Below are 27,199 nucleotides of genomic sequence, written 5' to 3'. Positions count from 1 at the left end.
GAGTTAAATTTATAGTTTTGATTTTCTAGAACCTAACATCAAGCTTTGCCGGTTCTCAGTAGGATTTTCATCCAAAGTGTACCTCTGCTCTTTAAACCTGGCTTCCCAAAATATGGACGTAACTTTTTACAAAGATAATACAGATATTTAATGTAGATAATTTTTGTGTTTCTTTAGATTAAAAAAAAAATCACTTAGAACAGAAGTCAAAAGATAATATCTTGAATTTGAGGAATTCAAATATTTTCTGTTCCGTAAAGGAGAGTATTTGAGTAATAACACAGTAGCTTCCCCCTGTAAAGCAAACGTAGGCTCTAGCAGTTTGCATCTGACAGGTAGCTGTTGGAAAGCAAGGAAGTTTCAAATGATTCTCAAGGTCTCTGTAACACGTGGCTGCTGATGGACAAGAATATTTTTGGCAAGAAGTTGAAGATTTGTGAGCTCTTAACACCCAGAAAAAGATTTTAATCCATTAATTACTGTGAAACTAGTCTCTGGTGGACATAACTTTTTAGAAGACGGCTCTGTTAAGCAATTTATTGGGTACACCTGGGTATTCAGAATGGGTTACAGCTGGGGAGAACTGGGAGTCCTGTCCTATAGCTACTCCTAGCAAAAAGTGTGTTGAGAAAAGACACCTTTGACTGAAACAAACTCGGTGTTTCAGGCAACCAGTGTTGCTTTCCACGAAGAAGTTGATTCTCATGACTACCTTGTTATTTCTCCTAATTTTTTTTTTTTTAGCAAGATGCGGAATTAATGACAGTAGCAAACTAGATGTATTTTTGTATTACAAAATCAAAATTAAAGGGAGCAGTTAGTTGAAGAAAGAAAATAACACTTTGCTTCTTGTTGCCCTCTTCTGTTTTGTACTGCCTTTTCAGATGAAATTCTAAACAGCCTTAAAAATTGAATGACGTAAAGAAAATACTATAATATTGTGATCAAGCATAGGATCTCATGTTCTAACATTTCAAAGAACTTTATAAAGATAATTGTAATTTTATAGACGTGAAAACTTAAGTTATTACGGTATAACTGTAATATCTGATGGAGACTTGTAGTCAGATGAGATGAACTGAGACAAAAAAACTTCAGAAAATACTGAGAAATAAGTAATTGCTTAAATACGGTAAACTTATTTTTTTGAGATTAGAATTTTTACAGGGAAGGAACGAGTCATTCTATGTGACAAGTGAAAACTAATATTGGAGTTCAGAAACCCTGTAGAGTAGAAAACAGGCTGTTACAGAGAAGTAAAGTTAAATAGTCCATATTACTACATCTGGACCTAAATTTGTGAAGCTTTTGCAAGAAGATAGACATCACTTCTAAATGGGAAAACAAAGATCTCCATATGAGATCCCATGTATCTCATATGAGATCCCATATAAAGCTTGTAAAAGCATGAAGAGCCCACAAGTATATGATTTGTGTTAAATATATAGTGAATCATAGGAATCCTGTTTGGCTGGTTCTCTGCTTTAGTGTTTCACACGCTAAACATCAGGGAATAAACATGTGAATCTCCATAAATCTATCTAGCAAATGAGAGAAGTAAAATATTAGAAAGTACAGAGTCTCCATCAGCTAATCATTTAAGTGGTGTATTCTGAGGCTTAATTGAATTCTGTTTGAAGTAATAAGTCAAGGTGAAAACTGATGGCTTATTTCATTTGGTAAGAAGGCAATGCATAACACTAACGAGGCCAATTTGGCAGTAGTCATTTCACTGTATATTTATTGATTTGAGATGGTTAATGACATTTTTACTTTATTGCAGTAATAGTCTGCTGCTCCTTTCAAAAATATACACGGAGCAGAGGATGTAAATGCGGTTTGCTGCGCCACTTCCTTGGCTCATTTCTTTAGCTTGCTTTTGCATCCAAGTGATGTGAAAGAAATGACATTTCAAGGGTTTTTTAAGGGAGTAGGGGGCAGGTGAGTTTAAAAAAAAAAAAATCATTTCTAAAATTGCTGACTTTTAATTAGAAGATTTATTTAAGAGGATTGGGTTTTGCCAGCAAAGAAGGAACAGAGACTGGTAGAAATAACGTAGTATAAGGACCAAAATAAAGCAAATATCATACTGCAAAGCGGATATGAATGGCCCTTTTGTTACCCCTTCATAATTACCTCCAGGCTATCGCTGATGACATATGAGTGACTGGAGTTTATGCAAAGATGTGACTCAATTTCTACATTACAGCCAGTGATGATGCTCATTTTTTCATGACTGATGTGGCACAAGGATGGAGTAGACTCTGATTTCTAATGCTTTGTCTGTAAGAGGAATACATCCTTGGATGAGAAAGACTCATCCTGTATTGAGATCTGTTGACAACCGAGACTGCACCAGTATTAAAAAAATATTTAAATGATAATCTTTTCTTCCATACAAAACAAGTTCATCTCCTGTAAGGTCTAAGCACACATGCTACAGAAGTGCTTGCAAATAACCATAATTTATTATTCCTTTTTTAAGACACTCAGTATTTCTCTAAGTTTGATTTTAGGAGTAAGTGCTTGTGGTTTGACAGCAAATGGCTTTCAAAAATCAGGCTTTCCTTTCCCAGAATAAAATTAATTTGGCCCTGTATATGACAATAAAACACATTTAAGTGCTTCTGTTCTTTGCTGCACTGATGAATTTGTCTTATGCACTCTGAACAAATTTTATTTAATCTGGTCTAATAAAATGCTTTTTACAAAAACATCACAATGTTTTTATATATTTAACACTTAATGTTCTCCTGTAAGTTTTGATTCTTGAAATGACTTGTTTACAAAGTGTATTGCTGATAAAACTAGAAGGCTGATCTACAGCCTTCCAGATCAGAGATGTTTCCACCTGCCAGTTCTGCCTGCAACAGGTACAGTTGCTGCCTTTTGCGTGAGACTCGGGTGCCTGCCTGCATGCAGCAGAGTGCTTGATGCTCCCAGCATCATCTGGGCTTTTCTCCAGTTTCTCTGGGCAGGGACCACATCACATCCCCGTATTAAGAGGAGAACGTTCCAGTGTGGTCACTATATGTTTGTGCCATGGGAAAAGTCCTATGACACGACCTGACTCCCTGGGATATTTCAGGACGTAGAAGTGGGTTGTGTCTGTTCCTTTGCAATGTACTAGTGCTTTGCAGTTTTCAGTTCGGGCAATGCATAATGTTTCTTCTGAACCTGTTAATGGGTAGAAGATATAAGGCTTCACACGAGTACAATTTTGAGGAAGATCTGGAAACATTAATCTGAGGATGAAAAATTGAGTAGGAGGCATTTTTTAAATGATGGAAGCTTGCTAAGAAGTTTGAAATGCCACAGAGCTCCTGGAGGAGGTGATACGTTGCATGGGGTAGACTAGGCAATTGTGATAAGTAGCTTATCACATAAATATTCGTGTGTCATAGCTGCTTGAAATTAGAAAAAACAACCAACCTCCCCATATTTTGGTATATAAATGCAAACTTTTCAGTATTGGTTCTTGTGAATTCTTCTCTCTTCAGTACAACTCCAAAAGAGTACATATTTTGTTTCCAGAAGTAGTGTGGTTGTTTAAAATGTGAACTGTGATGTGTGGATAATTACTGCCAGATGGACGATGTTAGCTTATTTGGACATGCATACTCGAAACCTGTTTTCTGCCATGGTTTGCTCTTTTACATCGAGTAGCTGTTCAAGGACTTGTAGCTCTTGACATGGAGGAAAACCTTGTAAAAAGGTGAATAGGGCTTTTTGGCCAGGCACAGCCTATCTGTGGCTCTCAAAGCCTTGACTTGCAGGCAGAGCGTGGGGCTCCCGCACCAGGGCCACCTCACCTGGCCAGCAGCAGGCCTGTGCTAGGAAACCCGAAATGGTTAGTCCGGCCAGTTGCACGTCCTCTCTAGGAAATAAGAGCTGCCAGTTTGCCGTAAAACTGCATGCTCCTGGATTTGGGGCCTGCAAAGGAGCTGTGGGATGCTTGAGGAATACCCACCCATTCCAACTTGAGAACTGCTCATAACCTGAGCTCTTGGAGGTATCTTATGTCTTTCTCGCGTGAAGATTTGGTATAGGTGTGTGGCTTGCGGGCTTGCTATAAATACCTTTTTTGTTCATTCTGGGTTGTGGACTTGTGTAAAGCGTCCTGCTTTTAAAGCAGAGCGTTGGAAACTGTTCAGATGTTGATGCATCTTCACCCTCGTTTGTACCTAAAATGACCCTAGGTTGGCCTGTTTGAATCTCAAGCTGTAGCAAATATAGCTGATTGCCAGGAAAAAATACTCTTAAGCCTGTAACTGAGGCGTAACTGCCAGTAACACAAACATGAATGAGAAATTTTGTCATTTATTCCATTCCTGACTTGGTCATTTTTGTCATCTTGAAACTGCCATGTTCTCCAACCCTGGACTTTCACTACCTTGGGCCTCTTCTTTTTCCATCTGGTTGTAGTGGGGCATACCTCACCTTCCCGAGTCCTTGCTATGGGGCACACATCCCCCTGAACTCGTTTGTCAAATTTTCAAAACGTGAAGGATTTTTAACTGCCTAATCTTTCAACAGAACAAGGAATGTCCAAGTCTCCTTTATGCTGAGAAATTTTTTTGTAGCATCTGATAGCAGAGGTGCACCGCTCTGATATTGCCTGCGGCAAAGCTTTTATCCTCTAACTCTCTTCTCGCTCCTTCCTACAGCTTCCATGTTTATGGTGGGGGAATGTTTTGGCTAAAGCTCAACTGGATTTCTTGTGCACCTGCAATGGGTTCTTTCGAAACAAGAAAAATAGGTACCCGGTCATCCTGTATGATTTTGGCATAAACTCCTAAATTGTGCCAGAAACAGCTTTAAAGTGGTATGAATACCCTCCTTGAGTCTCTGACAACTAGGTAAGGATGATCCCTACTGCCAGATTTATCTGCATAAGTGAACAATGCCAAAATTGCTGTATTCTCCCACTTGGTTCTGCTCTTTTTCAATTTCTGGTATTGATTTTTCAACTAGACTCTTGTAAAGCATAAACTAGAAGGTTGTTTGATATTCCAGCCTGAAGCACATGCATACCTGTCTCTAAATTAAATACTGAAGACGGCCCTTACTGGATTATTCAAGTGGTCTTTGGTATTTCACTGCACTTAGATTTCAGGTCTTGGAAACTTTCATGTTTTCTTGGGGAGACCCCCACACCTGGAGCTTCAGTTCTCTCAGAACTTAGATAAAAGTATACTAAATTAACTGCTAGTCAGTCTGACTACTTCATGTGGCTGCTTAACCGTATGAGCAACTTATTCTTCTTATTTTAGGCTGGCAGTCTCCATGGCTAGCTTTTTCTGAATATCTTCTTTAACAGGAGGTGATGATACAAGTCTGTCTGTCTGGATTTCTTGATTTGCGAAACTATGAACAGATAAGCTGGAAGTTGAGGCACAAGGTTAAACAGCACCAGTAAAAAGCAAAAGCGCTTAAAAGCAGCAGAAAGCAAGAAACATTCAATAAAATCAGTAAGGCAGGGTTATTCTATTTCATTTTGGGTTTTTAGTCTCAGCCTCTATCAGTCCTTAGTATATTCTGGTCTCATATGCCCTTTTCGCATCAAATTGCTTTAACTAAAAACAAATATAAAATGTGTGGGCCATGAAGCAGGCCTTTTGGAAACACTAACCAAAAACATTAGCATTTCCAAAGGGTCTGCAGTATGGTCCAGCCCCTAGGCTGAGGGGGGAAAATTTGAGATGTTTTACTAACAGAGTGGGCTGGAAGAACTCGGGTTCAAGGATGACTTTTTGAGAATTAGAATAAAGAATGAATATGCAAACCAAGGCAGGGGGGCACAGTAAAAAAAAAAAAAAATATCTTCTAAGTGTGTTTGTACGCTAATTTAGTACAAGGTTACTGTAAAAGCCTTGGAAAATCCTATCAGGAGCCCACTGCATGAAAATAAAAGTGCTTTGGTAGTTAACTTGCTTGCAAATCCACTACATGGCTGTGTCCCAGTGTGCTAGGATGTGGCTCAAATACCTCACTGCAGCATTCACGTTTTCATCGCTGGATGCTGCGTCCGTAGCGGGAACTGGTGTTGAAGGGGAGCGGGATGACTCATCTCTCCTTCCTGGGCAGGGAAGCAGGGAAGAGCAGGGCGAGTCCTTTCGATAACTGAGCTCTCTGCTCTCCTGAGAATTTACCATGGAGGGCGAGGCAGGGTTTTCAATCTTAGCCCACTGTCACTGTAAAAAGCTTCTAAGTGCTTAATGTAAAACTGCAACACAGCTACTTAATACCCCTACCAGTGTGTCAGTGTCCAAATAACTGTTAAGACTGCTTAAACTCTAGTGATTAAAAGGGGGTCTTTCCTATACAAGGTCAAAAATACAAGTATTTCTGGTGAAGGGCTGGCCCTTTCTTCTAACTAGCCTTTTCAGCTGCAGAATAATTTCCTACAACTTGCAGCAGATAAGTGTATAGCATAAGAATTACTCATTTTGATTAGTCTTGTGTCAGACCTTAATACATGACTGGTTTCTGGGTGCTCATTCCCTCTATTTTTTCTGAAGAACAGTGTATTTTATTGCTTTATTTGTTTTGCAGGCATGCAGTGAGTATTCCCCACCTCTAGGACAGGGTGCTCTTAACCAGGCAACCTGGTGAGCAAGTGCTGACGTTCGCCTGGGGTCGGGCTGTGGCGCGAGTGACCGGGGGCAAACAGGGAACCTGCTGTAAAGGTGAGGTTTTCCCTGGGGAAAACCAGGTGCAGGTGTGGCCCTGCCGGTGTGCAAGCTCATCTACTGTGGTCAGTTGTGTAGTAGCTAATGGAAAAAGTCTAAGTGATTTTTGGGCCGCTGCATTATTGCTGATTTTTCTCTAATGTATCCTAGCTGAAGGAAAAGCATGCAAAGCGAGTTTCAAGCTCTTTGCGTGCGCAGGGGCTATGAACATAAGCCTGGGCATTGACAGCAGCAAAGCTGCTGTATCTGTGGCTCTCATTCAGCTCAGGCCTCCCATAGCTTATTTTTTGCATCAACAAATTAAGTGTGAAAGCAGTACATAGCAAGCTTGAAACGGCTAAAAATAAGCTTCACTATCTGCAGAGAAGGGCAGCGTTCCCTTCACGATCCCGGCTGCTGTTTGAGCAAGCGGAGATCGATCAGTCTAATGTCTGGGGCTCGCCTTTCATAAAAGAAGGGCTGTGGCTTTAAGTAATCGCTGGCTGCTTGTGCCAATTGCAGAAGCTGCAGTATCTGCCGCTGTCGGGAGCGATCGGCGCGGAAGTAGGATAACCTGCGGAGGCAAGGTCCAGCGTTACCGCTCGGCCGTGGCCAGACCAGCCTGGCTGGTGGTGCTGCCACCTGCGCGTCGCCTATGAGTGCCGGGGGGCCGAGCGGGGTGCTGCCGGAGCTGGAAGATGGGCTGCTCTAGCAGCAAACTGTGCCTCTATTCTCAGTGTGCTGCAGCAAGGGTAATTAGTATTTGTTTCGCAGCGCTTTTCTGACGGGAGCTTGGCTGTGAGCAAGGTGAAAGTGCCCTGGCAGCAGGAAGCCTGGACCTTGTCACCTCTGCAGTGCAGCCATGGGTGCAAGGTGACTGCCACCAGGCCATGGAGCAGCTTGGCTGTGGCCATGGCCGTGCCTGTGCTTCTCCCCAGGGTGCGGGTCGGGGGGCAGAGAGGCCTGGACAGCTGCCTTCCCCTGGCTGAGGTGCAGCTCCTAGGCAAAGTAGGGAGATGGGTGCTTCTACTTGTTTTGAGCACAGATTTGTTGTGATTCTCTCTTTATAAGAAACATCATCATCTATCTTAATTTTTAGAACTGCGAGCAGTGGGGTGGGTTGTATTCAACTTCGGACAGGGCCGTGCCTTTCCTTCATGGAAGACTGAGCCTTTAGCAAAGTTTTTGGATCTATGTTTAAATAAGCTTAAGATAAATATTTAATGCATGCCTCTTTCACATATATACTGTACTTTTGTGCCCTTGACAGCTATCAGGTGATTTGTTCTGGAGACTTATGTTGCTCCACCTATCATAAAATATATAATTAATTGCTGCAGAGTAGAATTTTAATTGCAGTGTTATCCTGGAAAAACCTATTCTTTGTTTTAAAGTATAACTTCCTTAACAACAGAAGAACATCTGTGTATTTTGTAACAGCAGAACTGTTATCCTAAATGATTCATATCTTGGCTTCTTGCTCCTGCCTCTTGTTTTCCTACAGAACACATGTAAGTTAATTATTGGAAGGTACCCTGCTCGGATCACTAGTAACCAAATGTTTGGGTTTGTTGGTTTTTTTTTTTTTCTCTGCAGAGGGAGGAAGCACTGAAACAGCATAAAGAGTTGTCTCAAGAACTAGTTAATCTTCGAGGAGAACTAGGTAAGAATTTATTTTTATGTTCTTCATGAGAACAGAAATGCAGCAAAACAGCTCTGCGGAAGGACAGATGCCCTGGTATTGTAATGGCAGTCATTTAATTCCCTGACTGAATTCTGCTCAGATGCTTTAATCGCTGCATTTCTCTGGAGCCCTGACAGCATGACCCCAGGTTCACCGAATTCCTGGCACTGATCTGACTGTGCCTAGCGGGGCCTCCTCGCAAAACATGTGGCTGATGACCAAAGCACTCACTTTCTTAAAAATGGGAGGGTAGCTGACAGTATATGTACTTGTGTTTGATCCCCAACTTATTTGTACGCTGTCTTCTAGAGATGTGCTGGCAAAAATCCATAAACCTGTAAAATATACTGCACAAAGATCTGCATTTTGCCTTAGTGGCTTTAGGTGAATGAGTGTAAAATTAACAGAAGGAAATGCTATCAGGCTAATGAGATTAAATCTTTGAACTCATCCTAGTGGACAGCTATAATATTAAATTGAGCTATAATGAGCAGGGGCTGGTTTTGCCAACTTTAAAGCTTGATTTCACTGCATTTAATGGTAACTTCATATAATTTATTTGAACTCAAAGCAGAATCATCTTGTGGAGTGCAAAAAGTCATTGGATTGAAAATGATAGCACTTGGAAGTGAAGCTAACATTTCATAAAAGTGCAATTCTGTTATGATGAAGCCCTGTTAAAAAAGAAAGGGGGAAAAAAAAAAACTTTGAAAGCAGGATTAATGTGTGTGGAGCAGTTTCAGATATGTCACTTTTTATGGAAAAGTTGGAAACGTTTATTTTATATGCTTTGAAGTTGAGTATTGTCTCAGCCAAACTTGAGTGTGAATGTGGGTCTTGTTACATGCAGGTGGTGCATTTAATACTCAGATTTCTTTTTTAGCACTGATTAAGGTGGGCATTCCCTGGCAACTACTCAGAGTTGGAAGCTTGGTGGTCCCCCCAGCTGAAGCAACAGAGCACAGCTTCTCCACTTGTCATTATTACTGTTGTCCAATTTAGAGGGTTAAGTTAAAATGCAGCTTTCTGGGAGCTTTATTTGATGCTGTATAAAATTGCAAATGTGTGAATGGGGAGTACAACAAGCAGAGAAAGCCTTGCTGCCTAAATAGATAGACAAGAGTACCAAAGACACTGCAGAAATGTGTAGCATTTTCTTTCTTGGAAGCTTAGTACTGAAAAGCTGAGGCTTCTCTAGACCTTGGCGTTCTAGAGTCTGGCATCTGTCAAGCTGCATCTCTTAACCTTCCTACTGATGAAGCACTTGGATTGCAGTTCTGCAGTTGTTTCAGGCAGGTCTCGGTAGGGGCTGGCTTTGAAAGAGCCTGGTCTCCCTCTGCCTTTGCGTCCCTCTGTCCTGCCTTGTGCCAGCACTGCTGCCCAGGCAGCCATGCACTGAGCCGTGGGGTGAGCTGCCTGGGGACCTAAGCCAGCTGAAAACTAGTGGCTTGAAGTGCTGTTTTGCCAAAGCTGCCTAGCCTGGCTTAGCATGTGGCTGCAGGAGCACTGGTACTGGAACAGAGAAAGGGGAAGGAGCAGCAGGGTGGAGGGTCGTGTCCCCCATCAGCTGCAGCTGGCACTTCTGTCACCCTAAAGTGACAACAACAAAACTAGAGTCTTAGTGTGGAAATGAGCTTCTTGCATTCCTACAAAGTTGTGTTATAAACATTATAAACTAGATTTTTTTTTTTTGTGTACATATGTGTGATTTTCTGGGCAAACCCACTTGTTTACCTTACCATGAAAATGACTTCAGAAAGATTGCTATCAGAGCAAGAAAGTATCTATTCTTTCATGTGCTTGCATCTTCAATATTATTTTTCCTTTATCAACCTAGGTACTCTTTGTCACTTACCAGGAGAGGGAAAATTATCTTAGATGGGCAGACCAAAAGCTAGCTAGCACTTTTGCCCATTACCACTTCTTGGTTTTTGGTTTTGTGTTTCTTTTTTTTTTTATTTTTGAAAGCTTAGCTCTTTCTAAGAGTGCCTCACTCTTAAATGATCTTCCCATAAACTTGTTACCTTTGTGCTTTGATTAACAGCCTGCTGAGCTCAGATGTGGGACTGCCGTTGCAAGAATATGTCATTCAGTAGGTCGGTAACTAGAAAAAACGTCAAATGCAACTGAGCTTGATGGATCTGTGACGCCCGAGTGCACAGAGCTGTCAGCCAGCGATGCTGGCCGGCGTGCTGCTGGACGAGGTCATCAGCCGTTCCCCTCACGGAGCTGATCTTACTGGGTCAGCTCTGCGGGAGCATCCAAATGGCAGCCTCGGGCTTGCTTCCCTTTGTAAGGTTTCCAGACCATGCTTTCAGTGAAGCATTTGTCTTTATGCAGCTCCTCTGTCTTAACCACGTCACACGTCTAGCCTGTCTGTACTTCTCTCCTCAGCATGTAAAGGAAGTGGATTTAATCACAGAAATGGAAAACCACACAGGTCTTCAATTCTATCTAGCTTGAAAAAGATTTGGTTGTTTGTTTTTTTTTAAAGTTAAATAAATAAATGAAGCCAGCCAGATCTCATTTGTTGACAAGGTGTGAGAAAAGCATTCTTCTAATGGCAGCTTTAGCTGAAAATAATCTGTTTAAATACACACCTGCTAATCAGCTTTCTATTGCCACTGTTAAATGGATATAGCTGAACTTAAGACTTCCATAGGCTATTTTGATGCAAGTACTGTGAATTTTGATTTGCAGTATGATCTAGGCACAGATTGGCTCAGAAAGTTAAGTACAGGTTGAATCTTATTCTGGCCATGTGGAGATGTGTACATGTTTTGTGGAGTCCCAGCTGCTGTGTTTTTAATGCGTGTTGGTTTGCAGTTTGGGACCAGGCAATCAAGGAAGAGGAACCAGGCGTGCCCACCTCAGTGTAGTCTGTGTCCTGCATGTTGCTGAGTTTGAGAGGAATGTGAAGCCTCCTCCAGCTTGCACCCTGCACAGTTCGGACTCCTCCATTTCTTGCTTTGAAGTTTAATTGTGCGCACTCCCAAGCTCCTTGATTTATCTTGCCAAACCAAACTGGCTTGCTGTCAAATTGTCCATTTTGGTGGGCTATTCTGTATGACCCTTTCTACCAAAATAGCTTTTTCTTTAATGATTTAAATATGCATTACGATCCCACAACCTGCCTTTGGCAGCAACCACGTGGCTGCGCAGAGCATGGGGAGGAGTGTTACCAGGCACTGCTTTCTGCTCTCGGTAGCTGGAAACACGTGTGAGGGTTAGCAATGATGATGTGCTTGGGGATGGGCTTTTTTAAAGGAGTTCAAATCCATTAACAGTCGGGTTCTGAACTTGCATTTCCTTGAAATCTCTAGCCACAAAGACTAAACTTTGTGGTTTGAATGTAAATGCCTCAGTTCTGGGAGCCTGGACCGTGTACGGATGTCCTGTTTGTCACCCGTTTCCCTTCTTATTGAGATGCAAGCTAGTGCATAAATTATTTCTAGTTACCTGTTTAATTACGTAAGTAGAAATTGCACAGAGCTGCACATTTCTTGAGGTACGAAACTACTCCTCTGAATTAATTGCACTCCAAACTGTTTCGGAGCCTCTTTGCAACTATGCTGGACATGATCCAGCTCAGTCCTGCTACAAAACAGCAGGTGCGGAGCTGACTCAGCCCGTGCCCGCCTTGGCCCTTTGAAAATTGCTGTTCGTGAGCCTTTTTCAGTGGGCTGGAGAGGCTTGCATGTACGTACAGCCAGCCAAATGCCTAACCCCTCTCTCTTCCCCCCTCCATTTGCTGCATTGCGATTGACAAACAATATTTTTGTCAAAATACCTTCATGCTATTTTTTAGTAATAAATGACCTTTAAAATGTTTTGGAGGTTGGGATAAGAAAAGACAGTTGTATTTTACGGACAGATGGAGTGAACGTGATTTGTTTTTCAGGTTTTGGTGATCCTTAACAATACTTAATAGTAGGTAGACATTCCTATCAATTATTTGGGGCAGGGCCTAACTAGCCACAGGTCATACGCTTGCCTGCCTGCTGACACGGTAGTGTTTGCAGCGTTAGAGGATAGGAACTTACTTCCTGGCAGATATCTGAATGCTTCACATACATATGTATTCAACCATACCCACTTAAATGTAGCTTAAAGCATGCCTTTTTTGGTCTACCTGTCTCAGAACAAAAATATGAGATGTGGTTTAATGTCCTGTACTGTTAGTCTCGTTATAGAAGTAACGCCAAGAGAAACTTGGTCATAAACTTGAAAGCATGTTTGGGTAGAAGAATTTCCAATATTGAGAATCTGCCAAAACCATGAATTAATTATTAGATAACAGTTTTTTAGAAAATATTATATGGAGAAGGAAATGAGCCCCTGCGTCTAAAGTAGACTTACTGATCAACAGAACATAGACAATAGATCTTGCAATGTGAAATACAAAGAGCAATAAAGTGTTACATGCTGTGACATAACACCATGCTAAATACTTGATGTTTTCTGGTAATTATCCCCTTCTCGCACCCCCCACATCTATTAAAATGCTGCTAGTTTACTGTCCTAGTGACCGATGTTTCAAAATGTCAGAACAGTAATGGCTTTTCATAAATTGTAACTAGACCAGTCAGTGACTTAAAGAATTTCATGAAGATAACTTTTGTTTCAAAACAATTTAGTTCAGGATTCAGAAAAACGATCTGTTAGGTTTTATGTTCGTAGAGCTATGGTTATGGCAACTTCTAGGGGAATGTACGTGGAAAAATGTTTTTGTGTAAGCAGTTTAGTCATAAGGACTGAATTGGATTATTTATATTAGTTTTCTAATTGGAATAAGAAAAACTAAATTTTGTAAGGAGGAGATACTGCACAATTGTTAGGTCTTATCTCTTAGCTACTTTTACTGAAAATATTAAATAGATTTCTTGGGGATACTAAGGCAACTTTTGTAGTCCTCTCCTTCAGCTGGTGCTACTCTTCATGTGGTTTGGATCTGCTGCCGTTTACACTATTGCAGGGAGTTGCCATGTGCCTGGTTCTCCACGCTTCTCTCTTGCAGGCATTTATTTTATGGTTCTGGCACATACAAAGCTTTGCAATGAAATACCCAAGATGGAAGTGGCCATTGCTAACTGCAGATGAATGGTAATTTTACATGTCAAAAACAGCATTTCTGATCTGAAGTTACGCTCTTACCAAATCTCAGAAACGTCCTGTGATTGCCAGAGGTCGTGGTTCTGCCCAGAAGAACCAGGCTCTTCGTTTGTAATAAACAGGTGTTAAAAAGCCTAAAAATACAGATTAATCATGTTCCCTGTTGTAATAACACAGGGAGAGGCAGCGTTGCATGATTGGGAGGAGAGCCTGCAACAACCAAATGGGGGAAAAATATTAATGGCTTTGCTATTTGAATAAAGGTGTAAATCTTGCTTCTCGCTGCCAAGTACACCATTGCATATGCTCCATTCTTAAAGCTTAAAATTCTTTAGTGTTACAGATGAGATTGAACAAACTTAATGGACAAATGGATAGCGCATCTTTTCATCTGTATGTCTTGATTTTTCTCTCAAATGCTGTTGAACCACTTGTCTCCTGTTGTTTTCCTGCTCACGTTCTGTGGTCTGTTATAATGTGTGGCATAATTGCGGAGGGAAGCACTTTAAGAAGGGAATGGAAGCACGGTAGTCATGTACAAAAACTGAAGCATGCCCTTCAAGTGTCTCTGAAGTGGATGAGAAATCGAAATAGAGATTTTGTGTGTGCTATTGGAAGAGTACATGTTCCAGTTACAAATTTTCCTCAAAATCAAGCACCAGTTCAATGAGAAAACTCTTGAGTAACCATCAGGCTTTGTTAGTCAGGAGTTTTGCAGCATCCCCTTGCGGGGGATGAGCGGCCAAACTAAGGAATTAGTTGCCTTTTTCATGGCTTGTACCTTTCTTAAAACAAGGCAGTGTACAGTCATAAAATACATGATTCAGTCTGGAGATGGATAGTGCTGTGCAAAATACTTGCTGCAGACACTTGAATCTCGAGTATGGGGACAAATTTTGGTTTATGAGACTTCTCATAATTTCAAATTGACAGTTCTTCGGCTGGTGCTTCTGCTGAAGCTTCACATGCGCAGCTTCTTGCACCACCGTGATACCAGGAGCTCACTGGTGGTGTGGTGGTGCTGCTCCTTGTTTGGATGGCAAGGGTTCAAGTCAGGCTTGCGATCTGCAAGGAAGCGTTGCAGCCTCCAGCTTTGCAGGAGACGGATGTTACCTTCAAGGTAACACAACATTCAACTGCCAATGCAAGTTTTAAAAGTTTTTGTTTGCCTTTGCAATTCAGATTTACGAGAAGACTAATGTTACAAACTGGCCGAACGAGAACTGATGTGTCTATTTTCTTTGACAAAGGGCGTGGTTTGCTCTTTGCTTTTTTCTGAAGTGTTTTGCATCATCTGAAGTTCTGCATGCTGACATTCAGAGATAAGACAATGATAGGCAGCACATTCCTTTAGCTAAATGGAGGCAAATGAATGGCTCTGGCCTTACAAATAAGGAATTGGATGCTTGCTTCTTCCTCTGTTTGTTTTAAAGTGGATCATTTGAAGCATTTTGCTACAGTTAAATGAGGCATGTGAGTTGCCTACCTCTCAGCTGTACCCCTCTTACTCTGCTATAGATGGTCAGATCCGTTCTGCATGTGGTTGGCTGTGTAACGTCTCCATTTGGCTCACTGCCTGGTTCTTTGCGTTATAAAATAATGTCCCCTACCTATGATGTTTCCTTGTCCCCAAAAACGTGGCATTACAAGCATATTTATTGAATAACATTATGCCAGTGCGACATGATAGAAGTGTGAATGCTAATTCTTCCTTCTTTTTTTTCTTTTTTTTTTCCTCCAAAGAGAGCAGTTTGTGGAAGGAATAAAGATAGGGAAATAAAAATCTTCCTTGGTGGTGGTATAGAAAGTATAGAAGACTGAGATGTGTTTGGGTTGCAGAGAATCATAGAATCGTTTAGGTTGGAAAAGACCTTTAAGATCATCAAGTCCAACCATGAACCTAGCACCACCTAGTCCACCACTAAACCATGCCCCTAAGTACCACATCTACACATCTTCTAAATAGCTCCAGGGATGGGGACTCAACCACTTCCCTGGGTTGTGGTACGTTTCAGTTGAGCCTTTAGTTGCATCGTTGCCAGTCATGGGATCAACAGCTTGGCTTAAATCTGTTCTGATCAGCAGATCTTTCATACAGACCTAGCGCAGAGCTAAGCCTGCTGTTAGAACTGATTCAGGTAGACATGCATGCAGATTGATTTCCGTGCAGTACAGCTCAGTCTCTTACACTTTGTAGTTCAACTGCAGGTTGCAAGTGATGGCAGCAGGGCCAAGACTTCTTTACAGTTTCCTTAAAGAGAGTGCAAGTATCATTCATCAAGTTACTCACTTGCTTTTGATGAGGCATAGCAAAGAGGGAATCCAGCAGACGTGTAACTTGAGGCACTCTGCTGGGGCAGGCTGCTTTCCGTAGAGCCGAGCCCAGTACTGCGCTGGGAATCGGTCCTTGAAGATACTGTGATTTATGTGTCTTAAGGCTCAGACACAGCTGTGGTGAGAATTTCCTGCACTGCCTGTGCAAAAATCGTTGAATCTTCCCATGCTTTTACATAGAGTTTATACTGTTGGGCAGTGTGCCAAGCTGCTATAAAGTATACGTATGCATGACTTCGCCTGTATTTGATTCAAGATCAAGTTAACATTTTAGTTGATTTTTCTCTTAAGTAGACACTCATCTGACTAATTTATTTTAAACCAAAGCACTAGAGTCTGTATAGAAGCAGTTTTAAGGTCAGTGACCACACGCTTGTGTTCGAGGTCCTGTTTCACTGGGCTTTGGGTGCAGCTGGAACTGCATAAGGCGCTTGCTCCAGTTGTATTAACAGTAGGAAAATGATGACCCGTGTTCAGGCCTGTCTGGCTGGAGTTGGGAATGCTAAATTTCAAACTCAAAAGTACAAGTTACTAACTTCTGGTTTGCCTTCTAATCAGCTGTAAACATGGGGAGACAAACCTAGGCAGTCTTCTTAGCCGACCTGTGTTAATATAAACGTAAAGAGAATTACACAGCATTTCTTTCTGTTTTCTTAATACTCTGCACTTTCTGCCTGAAACTATTCTATATCTTGCCTATTTAAATATCTTGGACATAGGCATATTAGCAGTGCATTTCAGATTGGCGGTTCTGTATCACTCTGTATCGGGCAGTCCATGGCAGGCTAGAATTCCTTCTCTGCTGCATACCTGAGTGTAAGTAGCACGTTGAATGGATGGTCTTCAGGATATTAAGACTTTCAAATTTAGCTAAGTGGTTTATATATCAAAAAGTGAAGTACTCTTGACAAATACACCACTGAAATGGGATCAAATTAGGTGAAGTAGCAAATCCAATTATTTTTTTTTTATTGGAGCACTCCAGTGTCTCTCCTGAGACATTCATTCTTCTATGCCATGACAAACTGTCACACTTGTGCTTTCCATATGGGTTCCTGGCTTAACTAGACGTAATTAATTCTCAGTATAAGAAGCACTGGATTCTTTTTTGCAAAGATCTTTTCCTGTGTCCTTGGAGGTGGCGCTCATTTCATGGATATATTATATTTGTCTTTCTAGAACCATGTTGCTGTGCAAAGCGTTCACTACCTTCAATACTTGTAATGAAGATGATGAAATTAGCATTGAACTTGATCCAATTACTTTTTTCTCTCTCTCTCTCCTTTTTTTTTTTTTTAACCATCTTCAGTGACCACTTCTGCAGCTTGTGAGAAATTGGAGAGAGACAGGAATGAACTGCAAGTTGCTTATGAAGGCTTTTTGCAGAAGTTAAACCAGCAACATCACAATGATTTAGCTGAGCTGGAGGAGAGGCTTAAACAGTTTTACACTGCGGAATGTGAGAAACTCCAAAGTATCTGCATTGAAGAAGCCGAAAAGTACAAAGCGCAACTGCAGGAGCAGGTTTGTGACATTTGAAGTAAAAATGTTCTTTAGCAATTGCTTTCTGCTACAAATAAGCCTTCAGATAATACTGTTTTTTGGATTGATAACGGGGTTATTTTATCTAATGTGAAACTCCACTTTGTTGCAACTATGAAAACATTACTACACTAAGCTGTTCAGGTCTTAAGATTGTGTTTAAACATGGTGGAGATTCCTTGTGTTCTGCAAGCTTCAATGACTTCTGGGGCTCCACTGGTTTATTTGACGCAGCTTAAGATTTATTAAAGACACACCTGGCCTGTGACCTTGCTTTGCACCAACTCCGTGTGTGACAGATGCATACATCATCCTGCTGGTAGTGGTAAACTGTAAGGCACTGTTCTCATCTATTAAGTGTTGTATGTGGCTTAGCTTTTCCTGTGACCATCTGTTAAGTGCTACCTAGGCTATTTAAAACACGCTCAATATACTGCGTAAAGCCATTAGAACAATACTTTAAATGAGGGTTAAGTTGACACGTGGGGGGCGGGCAATCATGTTGTCATATTGCAGGTGGACAACTTAAATATCACACATGAAAACTTTAAGCTGGAACTTGAAAACAGCCACTCAGAAAAAGTAGAGGAGCTGAAAAAGGAGTATGAGTCCTCTTTTTCAGGCAAGTATTTTGTATTCAAGTACATATGCTATAGTACCGCTAGTCATAAACAGAAATATTCAAACTTTTTCATCAATATGTCCATTTCGTTGTTCTTGGCAGTCAGCTATTTTTAAAAACATTGGCTGAATGCCCCCTTTTGGAACTGCACAAGTTTCACTTTAAGTACAGAAATAACTGTGATCCCATTGTAGTTGAATGAGACTTCTAAAACAGCGTGAGAGTGGAGATGACTTTTTCTCTCAGTAAAAGATGTCTGAATTGCAGTCTGCCCTCAAAATCTCAAGTTAATGAGTAATTGCTCCCACCCCCCTATTTCTAGAAGGAGCACCTAAAAATTGAAACTGAGGGTAAGTAGGGTTGTGTGCTCTCCAGACTGGCATGGGAATGTTGAGAAATATTACACGCTGTTTACAGTGTACGGGGGCAAAGGTTGTTTTTCAGGGAGGGGGTGGTGAGAGTGCTCAGTTTTAAATGGCATTGCATCTAACTGATTGAAGTGATGATGATTCCCACCCCCTCTCCAACTCCACTTGATAGCCAAGTTTCCAGTGATACTTTTGCGTCACTAAAACTGGTAACGCTTCCACTGCAGTCAAAGAGCAAACTCTTCTTTGTGACATCTCCAAAGTAGGAAAGGAAATGCTTTTCCAGAAGGTTTTTGAAGACAAAATTTCAATTTTTGCTGTTTTCCCCCATCAGAAACTCAGCTTTTTTCAGATGTGGCTCTCGTGCTCAATTCATCTGTTTGTTGCATGCAGATGAATGCTTTCAAAATTGACAGGCTGTCAACTAATGAAATGGATATGCGAGGGGGCAATCAACAAATCTGAAGCAGCAATAAATCTGATATTCGGTACATGCTTTGAATCAGTTGATGATAAATGCTCTTTCCATGTTGTCATTGACTCTGCATCTGTGCATATGTGTATTGGCTGGCTTTTCGTGCTGCTGCTTTTCAAGAAGAATTTTCATGTCTTATGCGGTATTAAAAATCTGCAAAAATAATTTGTTGCAGAGCTCAAGAGTGCCCATGAATCTGAAAGGAAGTCGCTTGAAGATTCCTTTAAAGAGAAGCAAGAATTGCTAGAGGTTTGTTAAGGATTAGGATCACTGCAACAGTCTAAAACTTAAGAGCTACTTTAGAGATGTGCACTGTATTCTTGGCCTAACTATACCATATCTTTTCATTTCAGAAAAAAATCAATGAATTAAAATGTGAAAATGACTCTCTGAGTGAGAAGTTGAAATTAGAAGAGCAAAAACAAATAGCCAAAGAAAAAGCCAATCTTGTAAGTAATACAATCTTCAAAAGTAATGCAGATGAGCAGATCTTGTAAGCCTGGGCTTATTTTATTGCATAATATGAAAGGTATGCAATCAAGCCTGATAGGGCTCCCATACTTATTAATATTTTATGTAAATGGCTCGCCTGCCAGTAGTTTTTCTCAAGCACTGCAGTGTTGTGTGTTAACCTTACCAATATAAATCTGCAAAGCTGTTGAGTATCTAAGTCAGTGGTGTAAGTTATAACCTAAGTTAAATTGAAGACCTACGTGTATGCAAAATTTGTACCATAGCTTTCTTCTAGAGAGTCGCTAAATGTTTTGATGGTGCTATGATTGGTGTGGGCTTACATCACTACTACAAAACTCACTTGTACTTGAGCCGTTAATGCATTTATTCAAATATTGATTCATACTTGTTGCTGATTTATCCTTCAGATAAATTTTTATTTTGTCCTGCCTTTCCTCCCAAGGCTGCTGTTATCTGTGATGCTCGTCGGTTAGAAATGTACCCTGAGAGAGGTTTTTCATGCAGTGGGAGGGTTAGACACAAACATGCTTATCTTTCAGGTTACCTGGAAATAACCTGAATACCACTAGTACTGCTTATCCCAGGAAGAGAAATTCCATGCTTAAAAACTCACTTTAGGACACTTCTAGTAGAAGTTGCCCTAGTTTTCACTGGAATTTAATTTATTTTTCCTCTGTTACTGCTTATTCTAGTGGCAGGACAGAGCTGCCGCAAGAATCTGTAACCACGGTATGTTGCTGTGGTTGGGAGAGATGATACCAAAGAACGTGTTGTACCCTGTGCTTGGGAGTTTGAACTGTGTTATGCAGGCATGCTCAGAGGTTTAATTTAAAGGAGCAACAGTCAAATGCCTTTACATGGTTGCAAATACACTTTGTATTCTGACAGCATAAGGCACATCATAAGTTTGAGGCTTCTCTATGGAAAAATACTGATTTGACCCAGTATGTTCTTCTGTACTAAACACAAATTCTGTACTATCAGAATTCCCATTATCCCTTTGAAGACAGAGGTGCATTCCCAACTCTCTGGTACTATTTAGGTAGTGTCACTTGATATTCCCAGCTTTTTTGCTAAAATCTTATGTGGCCTTTCAGATTTTTTTTATCTGGCTCCATGTTCTATGAGTAACTGATGTGGTAGCTCAGATTTAACTTTAAAAAGACACTTTAAGACCATTGGGGCAGAGGAGGGAAAGAAAAAAAAATTACATTTTGAACATACCGTAAGCTGCATTTAAACTTTTCAGGATCATTTTTCTCACTAGCTCCTAGATTCTGTGTAAAGCCGCAAAAGGGAGAAACAAAGTTCAGATTGTCTGCCTCCTGCTCTGAGGCAGCACAGCACACCTCACCCTCACACAGGCTTCTGTTCAAAAGCAGAAATGGAAGAAGACTCGCTAATGCCACAGGCCTTAAAAACAGGCAGGAGAATGAGACGTGTAGATGATGAGGCCCTTGTTACCCGTGAAATGTACTGGCGCTCTCCTTGTGGGACTGCGCACCACCAAACTGCAGGCATTGCCCGCTGACTCCGGGGTTTCTGATGCGGCAGGGAAGCTGTTGCGCAATGCGGTACACCGGTATTCTTACCCAAATACACTAAAACAAGTTTTGTTTGTTTTTAAAGGCAAACTTAGTTACACAACATACTTAATTGTTGATTCATTTCTGTTTTGTGTTCTGCTCAGGCTACCTGGAAATGGACTGAGACTTGCTTTATTTCTCCTTACTTTTGCCTGTGAAATGTAGAGAATATGTTCTACTGTGCAGTGTTTGAATGGTCCCTCACACTGGAAAAGAGATCCTTGAGGAAACCAGATCTGACCCTGCCCTGTCCCTCTCCTGCTCTCCCCTCCACCTCCCAGAAAACAGCTAAAAAAGAAAGTCCTAACTTGCTATATTGTAGATGTGTCATGGACGTACAGCAGTGAGAGATGTTGATGTGCAATTGCATTGCTAGGCTTTAAGAAGAATGTAAAAAAGAAAATTTTCAATTTCTGCTTACGAACCAGCTACCTTCAGACTCAAACCGGGGAAAATCAGCTACAGTCAAGTTCATAGCTTTGTGTTTCTGGTGCTTTTTGAATTACCCCAGCACCTGAAAACTCTTCAAATGTGTACTCTAATCACTTCTTGGGATGGGTTGTGAGTAATATGAAATAAATTTTGGAACTCCTTGCCTTAAAGGGAGCCTTTGGGCACTCCTGCAAAACAAGTTTTGCTGTGACAGCTTTAGTGCCTGCCTTTTACTCACAAGGGTTTTTCACGTTTGTGCGTAAAGTCTCTTCTGAACAGCTTCTAAGGAAAACTGCAACTGTCCGCCTCCACCAAAGGACAAACAAAATCAGAGGAGAAAGTGGTAGCAGGTGTTTTTTAGTACTGAAAACTGGCGTGATTTCACTTAGAACAAGTAACTGCCGTTACCATATTTATTTTCTTGCTCTTTCTAAATAGCATAGAAACACTTAAATTGTTCCTGAAATTCGGGGTACTAAGCAAACTCTGTGGAATCTTTCAGAAAAACCCGCAGATTATGTATCTGGAACAGGAGCTGGAAAGTTTGAAAGCAGTGCTGGAGATCAAGAATGAGAAACTCCACCAGCAGGATGTAAAGCTAATGAAGATGGAAAAACTGGTGAGTTTTCCTTGGGGTCTGGCAGGTTTGGACTGTGTCTCTGAGTTATGTTCCGATAATGAACTCGGGCTGGTCAGACTTACGTGCAAGGATTAATTTTTTTGTTTGTTTAAAAGGAAACATGAAGTTATGAAGGGACCTGCTTACCTTGCAGGTACAGTTATATCTGCATTGGGCTGTAATGTACAGAAGGGGAAGGAATCACCAAATGCTGTAAATGACCTTTTAACCTTTTAAGACAACTACTGGTTTGCATAAACTGTTGCTAAGTTAGTATGGGGTTATCTGGGAGCCTCTTCCACGTTTTCTTTCCTCTGCCCTCTCTTCTCCCCCATCCCCCAAATCAAAAATCCTTACCTGCTACGTTTGCTTGAGAGTTACGGAAGATAGATTGCACTGTCAGGAAAACAGTAACATGGAAGTGGGCCTACTTAAACAAGAAGGGATCAAATATGAAACGGAATAAATGTTTTCATCTAGAGTTGATTAACTTAGATCAAACATTTTCACTATTATCTTTAAGCTACTTGTTTAGCTGTGTGGATTTGCTCCTGATCTGTACATAATTCCACGTGAAAAGGCAATTTTGGGTGCAGAACTTGTAATTACTTAGCATGTTCTTATTTGTGGCAGGACAGGGTCTTTGTCCTGCGTGGGCCTTTGAACACTGCTGCAACACGTGCTTAAGCAGGATTTTAATGAGGAAGTACAGAAAGAGGTTTGGACACAAAGGAATATGCTCATGTCAGTTGTTCGGTATTGTACAGCAGCGTATGTTGCCCTGGCCTACAATTACTAGTAAATTCCTAGTAAACTTTCATCTTTTCTGACAGATGTTGGCCACAGTATAGAAGCCCTCGGACCATCCAACCATTTAATCACTGTTTTTCCCTTAACTTTTGATAACATCCTGCAGCAATGAAGCGGGATGAGGAGAGCAACAGGGAGAGCTGTTTACACAGGGAAGCTCTTGAATTTGTCACATTAGCGTGTTATTTCTAGACAGCCTGCTGTCCGCAACAGCTTCTACAACTGCTGCCCGTCACTGGCAGAAGTTACTAAAACGCGCTGGTTAACTAGTAGATCCCTTATCCAGTCCTCCTTTGTTGGCATCTAATGAGCCCAGGTGGCAAAATGCCAGCGTTATGCAAGGATAAGGTAAGGAGGATCTGTTTGACTATTACGGAACATTAAGCTGTGATAGCAGGCCAGTCTCACGTTACTCTAGGTCTTTGCACTTAACCGTAACAAGGTCTGCAAACTTCAGATTATGAACGTCTGTGATAGCTCAGTCAGTATCTTGATGAGTGCATGTATGGGTTTTATTTTAAACTGATCTTTTATTTTTTCAAAGCTGGAGAACAACACAATCTTAATGGATAAATTAAAGAAGGTTCAGCAAGAAAACGAAGAATTAAAAGCTCGGATGGACAAACACATGGAGCTTTCAAGGTGAAAAATATCTGTGGGCTTTTAGATGTTCTTATGAAGCCGGGGAAGGTGTTCCTGTGACAAGAAAGGAAATTCTGTGTAAATGTTAGCGACTGGGATTTTGTAGTACTCCGCAAAAGAACACGCCCCTTTCTTCCCCACTTGTAGCTCCGCAAATGTGCATTCCTATGCAGAAGGACAAGCAGGAACAGATTATAAGGGGGTAAAGGCTCAGTATGTTCTTCAGTGCTCCAAAACAATATTTCAGGGAAGAAAAAGCAACTCAGAAATATCATGTTATTATAGATTGGCTCTTTAAGTATTACTGGCTTGTGAGCTAAACCTGGTTTTACTTATAACCACTTCAGTTGAGTGATTTGTCCCCAATTTATATCAGTGAAAAGACCAGTGTGTTTTATTTAGCAATAATAGCGGTATTTAACGTGAATAAAATGGGTCTGAGGTTCTCTCAACGTCAACTATTGCTTAAACGGATGGGCAAACTCTTCCAGTTTGAAGGAAACTAAAGAAATGCAGCTTCTGTGCAGAGCTGAGCCTGCAACAAGACCCAAAGGCTCCAGCACGGCCATTTGAAAGCATCTGTCGTTGTAAGCAGGACAAGGCTTTTCAGATGCTTTTTCTGGTCTTTAGGAACGTTTCTTATTGGGGCTTTCTCCTGCTTTCTGCAAGCTACCAGTTTAAATCCAGCAAGGATGAGAACAGGCCAGATCCTCATTTTAAGGAAGTAATTTAGTCATAAGCCAAGCAGGGGTTTATGCAATTTCAAACCTTTAACAATTAAGTTCAATGCTGTAGCCTCCAACTTGAGTTACGTGTTCTGATGTAAATCTTATGTTTGCAGGCAACTTTCTACGGAGCAAGCTGTTTTACAGGAGTCACTGGAGAAGGAATCAAAAGTGAACAAACGCCTGTCCATGGAAAACGAAGAACTTCTATGGAAGTTGCACAATGGCGACCTATGCAGCCCAAGGAAACTGTCTCCCAGTTCTCCATCCATGCCTCTTCAGTCCCCACGACATTCTGGTAATTTCTCTAGTCCTACGGTATCACCGAGATGACATCTCTTGAGAGAAAGAGGGGATTGCATTTAATTTGTGATCTGCAGAACCGATCCTAACTTTAATCACAGGAGCAAGAGCTATATTAGCTGACTATGACGACTAAACATAACTGGAAACTATTTGGTGCAAAAATGGCGATACGAGACTGAGAATACGGGAGTAAGGCACCCCTGTTGCTCCTCCCAAAAAGACTTGTTAATGCCCTCTGCGGACATTATTGCACAAAGCACTTACAGAGCAAGGAAAGACTTGTTCGTTGCCTTTTCACCTAACTATAAGAAAAAGCTCAGGGGCTTAGAGATAAAGATCACAACCTTTATAATATGTTCCTTATCACAGACACTTTTTTTAAGGCTGTGTGTGTGTGTGTGCGTGCGCGTGCTGTGGATGGAATGGATGTAACACACTGCCCGTGTGTCTAATGCTGCCTTCTTTGCTGTGTACATAATAAAGGATAAAAGCTGAAGACTATACATTGACCTGTACTTCCTTGATGATGGTGTCAGTGTGCATGCTTTTAGCAGAGTACCCTCCACAGGGGCTGAGGAGAAACTGCCACTAGTACTATAGGGTAGTTTCCTTCATCCTTCTGGCTTCAGCTCAGTAAAAAAAGGGCATGAAAAGCTTTGTCAACTGACTCGTCAGTGTCTTGGCTGACCCGAGTATGCAACTTTGAATTTATTTTAAAAACAAACTGAATTGCAGCCATGTTTTGCATGGATTCTTGGTTTAATATCCGTGCATGACTCTGCCATTTATGAGGAGATGTTTTTTGCAGGATACAGTGGATTTTGGCTTTCAAGTCAACAGGGTCATAGTCAGAACCACAGTAGCCCTCGAGGTCAGAAGTTATTAGTTGAATTGCAGGTTTAGAAGCCTAGATCTATCATCTTACCTGCTGAAAAGGAATTAGTTATTTCCCCAAAACCGCTTGTCCGTTGCTGAGGACAAACTAGATGCAGATTTGAAAGCCAAAGAGAAAAATGCAATAATTGTCATCGGGTGCATTCTTAACTCAGTTCTCAAGAATCATCTGAAGTAATTTGTGAATTCCAATGTATCTGGTGACACACTTTGCCTTTTTAAGCATTAGCATTTGTATTAACATTCTTCAGGGCTGGCCAAGTTCCCCTGAGGAAGAGGGGGAAGGTGGCAGCAGGTATTTATCTTGCTAATTGTGCCATACCTCCCCCCTTAGACTGCAGGATATCGGTGTTTTGCCAGTTCATTTGGCAGAAGATCCTGTACCAGAGATTCTGTGGAGCAGGGGAAAAAAAATTGTCCTGGAGGCTGAGGGTGTTGGCATTTCTGGAAATGTCACATGCTGAGCTTCAGCAAGGTAATGAGGTAGCCTTGCTCCACCCTTGGTCAGACCTGTTTAAGGTGTCTACATTGGACCTAGGAAACACAGGTCCAACTTCAGATTAGTATTACAAAACACTCTCTATGCTTGCAATAGCTCGGGTTTTACAGTCCCACTTCCAGGAGCACTCTTAGAGTACTGTTCCGCTCGTGCTGGTAGCTAGCTGTGCAGGGAACTCTTACGGGAACTTGTAGCTGCTGCGTTTCCCTGTATCTTTCAGTAGGGGATGGAAAGTGTTTAGGGGACACACCTGGAGAACCACTTCAAACCGTTTTACCCAAGACTTGAAAAATCTTGGCTAGTAATGAGGAACAGGGACATATAAACAAGACTGTCAACAGTGCTCTCATACAGTAAGTAAACTTGTAATATACTTAAGCTTGTGATTGACTGTTTCATCATTAAATTTACTTCATTTTCCATAACATACAAGTTAAGGGTGCCATTTCTATGGAACATCCTGCTCTCTTTTAATCCTCTTTAGGGCACTGTACACACCACTTGTTAGTGGTGTCAGTACTTCAAATGTTTTCTAGGGGTTTCAGATTTAACTATGAAAATCCTCTGTGGCTAAAACTTGGTGTAAAATATCTTGGAACATTCTTCTTTTCTATGGTCAAAGAGATTTGATCACATGTATTTGAGCTGAATGCTTAAGAAATAAATTTTTTTGTACTGATTGAAGAGTTTTTCTCCTGCTTGTATTAGTCAAATAATCCTCAATCTAAGGAGGAACTTTCCTCCAAGTACTAAAAACTGCTCTTGGTACCTGTTCAGCACAGCAGAACAGTGATAGTGAAGGTTTGCTGCACAAATTATTAATGTTCAGCTAACGCCTAGAAAACTTGAACTCTACCCTTGCTGCTCCAATGTAGGTAGAAGTTACACAGAGCTTGCTTGGCATTATTAGCGATTCAGTTTGAGTTGGCTGTTTAAAACAAAAAAAGAGAATGGAGATAACTTGACAGAATTAAGTAATAAATACTTGAGTACAGTTGGCTTAATATAGGGACCCAATGTGTATATGCCTGGTAAAGGCATCCTACAGGACTCATCTTATTAAAATGATTTATAACTCAACCTATTTGGGAAGTGTTTTGTGTGAGAAAAGCCCCATAGAGTTTATCAATCGAACAGGTCATGTCACAAGAACAGTTGCTAGCCACTGGTAAGAACTTTATCATCTTAGTTGCAATGTTAGTGCCTCAAATAAAACATGCAAGAAGAGCACATACAAATGTTTGAAGATCAGATATGGCGTACCCCTTCGTGTAACCGAGAAGGGAAAAGCTTTTCCAGGCTACCGGTACAAAAAAAGTAAGTACGGTATAGTAAATAATACAAAGACTGTTAATTTGTCGATGGTTTCCCTCCACAATACAGGAGACTCCTCACCTCTAAACT

General features: G+C 41.1%; 1 protein-coding gene across 8 annotated transcripts in view; it reads left to right on the top strand.

Moving 5' to 3' along the window:
• MTUS1 (microtubule associated scaffold protein 1) overlaps positions 1–26,479 on the top strand; it is a 131,436-nt gene extending 104,957 nt beyond the window's left edge. For 6 of the 8 annotated variants that reach the window (XM_087736189.1, XM_087736187.1, XM_087736185.1 and 3 more), the window contains 8 exons: positions 8,268–8,334; positions 17,111–17,325; positions 17,860–17,965; positions 18,984–19,057; positions 19,162–19,257; positions 21,803–21,919; positions 23,274–23,371; positions 24,213–26,479. In XM_087736189.1, coding sequence (XP_087592315.1) covers positions 8,268–8,334; positions 17,111–17,325; positions 17,860–17,965; positions 18,984–19,057; positions 19,162–19,257; positions 21,803–21,919; positions 23,274–23,371; positions 24,213–24,429 — 990 coding nt within the window. In that variant the 3' untranslated portion in view covers positions 24,430–26,479. Of the gene's footprint in view, positions 1–7,219; positions 7,424–8,267; positions 8,335–17,110; positions 17,326–17,859; positions 17,966–18,983; positions 19,058–19,161; positions 19,258–20,972; positions 21,920–23,273; positions 23,372–24,212 lie in introns of those variants that run through there. The other 2 variants (XM_087736191.1, XR_015699620.1) reach the window with 2 other exon arrangements.
• Positions 26,480–27,199: the final 720 nt, after the last annotated feature.

This window comes from Nipponia nippon, unplaced genomic scaffold (assembly GCF_047370975.1).
Source record: "Nipponia nippon isolate SJK-2023a ecotype South Korea unplaced genomic scaffold, ASM4737097v1 scaffold_6, whole genome shotgun sequence".
In the NCBI taxonomy this organism is placed as follows: domain Eukaryota; kingdom Metazoa; phylum Chordata; class Aves; order Pelecaniformes; family Threskiornithidae; genus Nipponia; species Nipponia nippon.
Note: the sequence above shows the minus strand (reverse complement) of the source record. Positions and strands in the feature narration are given on the sequence as shown.